At 50.2% G+C, this 3,016-nt stretch overlaps 1 protein-coding gene across 1 annotated transcript; it reads left to right on the plus strand.

Moving 5' to 3' along the window:
- Positions 1-1,370: 1,370 nt before the first annotated feature.
- Positions 1,371-1,925, plus strand: LOC108520773 (putative TAF11-like protein ENSP00000332601). Its single transcript, XM_017860273.1, has one exon. The coding sequence runs from the start codon at positions 1,371-1,373 to the stop codon at positions 1,923-1,925; it is 555 nt and encodes a 184-aa protein (XP_017715762.1).
- Positions 1,926-3,016: the final 1,091 nt, after the last annotated feature.

A 3,016-nucleotide genomic window follows, 5' to 3' on the forward strand; every position in this document is an offset into this window, starting at 1 on the left:
CATTCACTTTGGGAATCCAAGGGGGACAGATCGCTTGAAGTCAGCAGTTCAAGACCGGCCTGGCCAAAACGGTGAAACCTTGTCTCTACTTTAAAAGATACAAAAATTAACCCTGCGTGGTGGTGCACACATTTATTCTTAGCTACTCTGGAGGCTGAGGTGGGAGAGTTGCTTGAGGCGGGGAGGTGGAGATTGCAGTGAGTTGAGATCAGGCCACTGCAATCCATCCTGGGGCACAGATAGAGACTCTGTCTCAAAGATAAATAAGTAAATAGATACATAAATAAATAAAAGAAAACTGAAATAATATTTTCATATTCCCCTCACCCAGCCCAGTTTCTTTGCAGAGTATCTGATAAACCACTTGTTTCCCTATGAGTCAGACATTTTTTTCTCAGACATCTAAGTGTCCTAATGTGCAACTCCATAAAATGTCTCATTTTTACTGGGAATGTATTTGTGTTGCTGTTGTGGTGAGATGTGAACTTCGCGATTCCGTGAGGAAGACAGAATTCTGAAACGCCCCCTGCATCTCCCGCCCCTCAGAGACTCGCCCTACATCTGCCCCTCCCTTGGGTGTGGGCGGAGCCGTGAATGGATGAGCCGCCCAAATCCCTGATTAGATTAAGGATACCCTGAACCAATCGCTGTTAAGGGCTGGGTCTAATTCAATCATCTGAACTCTTTATAAGGGACTGAACCTCCCTGAGGTTGCATTCCCTGAGGGAGATTCCTCAGCACTGGCTGTGCAGACCCAGGGAGCCCCACAGAGCAGACCGGGTCAACACCTGTAGGAGCTGAGAGCATCCTCCCAGCAGCAGGCAGAACAAACAAGTGGGCCTGGGTTTCACAACCCTAAGGCGTTGAATTCCGCCACCAACTCGCATCAGATCGAAGCCAGACCCTTCTCAGGTGAAGGCAACGACCGCACAGCATAGTCGGACCCTTCCTGGAAGTCCCTCTTGTGACTCTGAGCAGGAGGCAGTCACTTGGCTCGGTAGAACTTCTGACCTGGGAGTTGGGTTTTGTTTCAAAAAGACTCAAAATTGACGAGAATTTATTATGCATTGATCTCAAACTAGTATCCTCTCTATCCACAAGTTTCTTCACATTGCGGAAGTGAGAAAACCTGTGTGTGTGTATGTGTGTGTGTGTGTGGGAGCGGGAGGCAGGGAGTTGTGTCCAGTTGTGGCTAAACTGTGGCTCAGCAGAAACACAGCAGCTGAAATCTTTGAATGGTTCTCGTTGCAGATCCATAATCCAACCAACCCAGGCGGAACTTCCGCCTCCACAGCGCTGTCAGAGAGCAGACCTGAATCCCACCCGTGGAGACTGGCAGGCAAGCAGGTGTGTCTGCTGAGACGTTCGCCATGCCCCGAGGTCGGAAGGGCAGCAACGAGGTTGGAATCCTTGAGGACTTAGATGGGAAGGTGGAAGAACCCAGGGATCGGGAAGGTGAGCTCACGAGTCAGGAGGTCACGGACCTCACGGAAGGTGACAATGGAGCCTCAGCCTCAGCTCCTCCTGTAGCCAAAAGACTGAAAACAGACACCAAAGGAAAGAAGGAGAGGAAGCCCACCGTGGATGCAGAGGAGGCTCAGAGGATGAGCACCCTGCTGTCCGCCATGTCCGAGGAGCAGCTGGCCCGCTATGAAGTGTGGCGCCGGTCAGCTTTCCCGAGAGCACGCATTGCACGTCTGATGCGGTCTATCAGTGGCAGCTCGGTGTCTGAGAACACGGCCATTGCCATGGCTGGAATAGCCAAGGTCTTGGTTGGAGAGGTGGTGGAAGAGGCCCTGGACGTGTGTGAGATGTGGGGAGAGACGCCCCCACTTCAGCCCAAGCATTTAAGGGAGGCTGTTCGCAGGTTAAAGCCCAAGGGCCTCTTCCCCAACAGCAACGGCAGAAAAACCATGTTCTTTTAGGCCCACGGACAGAGGGACAGGTCTGTTCGTGAAGGACGAAGTGCTGCATCCATCTTCCCACGACAGGACGGTGTTTGCTGGAGCTTCTGCATCTCAGTCCACCCTGGGTTGACGTAGGACTTTAACGTCTTTCTCAAACTGACGTTTGTGTTCCCCAGATGAGGACAGTGACTTGTTTCATAATCACTTCGACTAAATGTTTCTGCTTCCTAGGGCATACAGAGGCATCTTTCCGTGTCCGCCTAGTTGGAGGAAGACCGGAGCGTGGGCCTTTAGTCGTTTGTGGGCGGGGAGATGCTTTCAGAGGGGGACACCTCTTCCAGGGGACTTGTATGGTTTTATGCTGAAGCCCGGAGTTGCTGTGTCTGAACTTTGATGATTAGGTCTGGTTTCAACAAATGCAGCCTGCGGAGACTTTTCCCTCCTGTCATTCTGCCCCGGAGGCTGTGCCTGAGCAGGAGCGCTGCAATTGTGGTCCTTGTATGTCGTTTAAATTCTTGTATGGAGTTTTTTGACTCATCATTGAACTGTTTCCAAACTCAGAAAATAAAAACAAAATCGCAAAGCGTTACTTTCTCTTATTTGACTCTTCTCATATATATTCCTCCCTACTCTGCTTTATGTCGGCAAGTGGTCATCTACACTACTGGCAATTAACATAGCATGGGAGAATGTTATAAGACTAGGGAGAGAGGAACAGGCGATGAAAACCACCTGTCTGTGAACACCCGTTTGTCATGATCCTCCGTGCTTTAAAAGACACATGGAGAGAGAGCTTATTGATCCTTCAGGTTCGCTTCATGTGGTCATATTACCAGTGCTTCTAGAGGCACCCACATTTAGTTGAAAACACTGTCACAGAGTATTCTTGATTTTATGCTTTCTAGAGGCCATCTGCTCTGAAAATCCATCCTGAGTATGGCAACGTAGAGAAGAAGCTGTTAAGTGCTGGGTCCAATTCAATCATCTGAACTCTTTATAAGGGACTGAACCTCCCTGAGGTTGCATTCCCTGAGGGAGATTCCTCAGCACTGGCTGTGCAGACCCAGGGAGCCCCACAGAGCAGACCGGGTCAACACCTGTAGGAGCTG

The sequence above is a fragment of the Rhinopithecus bieti genome, unplaced genomic scaffold (assembly GCF_001698545.2).
Source record: "Rhinopithecus bieti isolate Rb0 unplaced genomic scaffold, ASM169854v2 scaffold_52030, whole genome shotgun sequence".
Classification (NCBI taxonomy): Eukaryota; Metazoa; Chordata; class Mammalia; order Primates; family Cercopithecidae; genus Rhinopithecus; species Rhinopithecus bieti.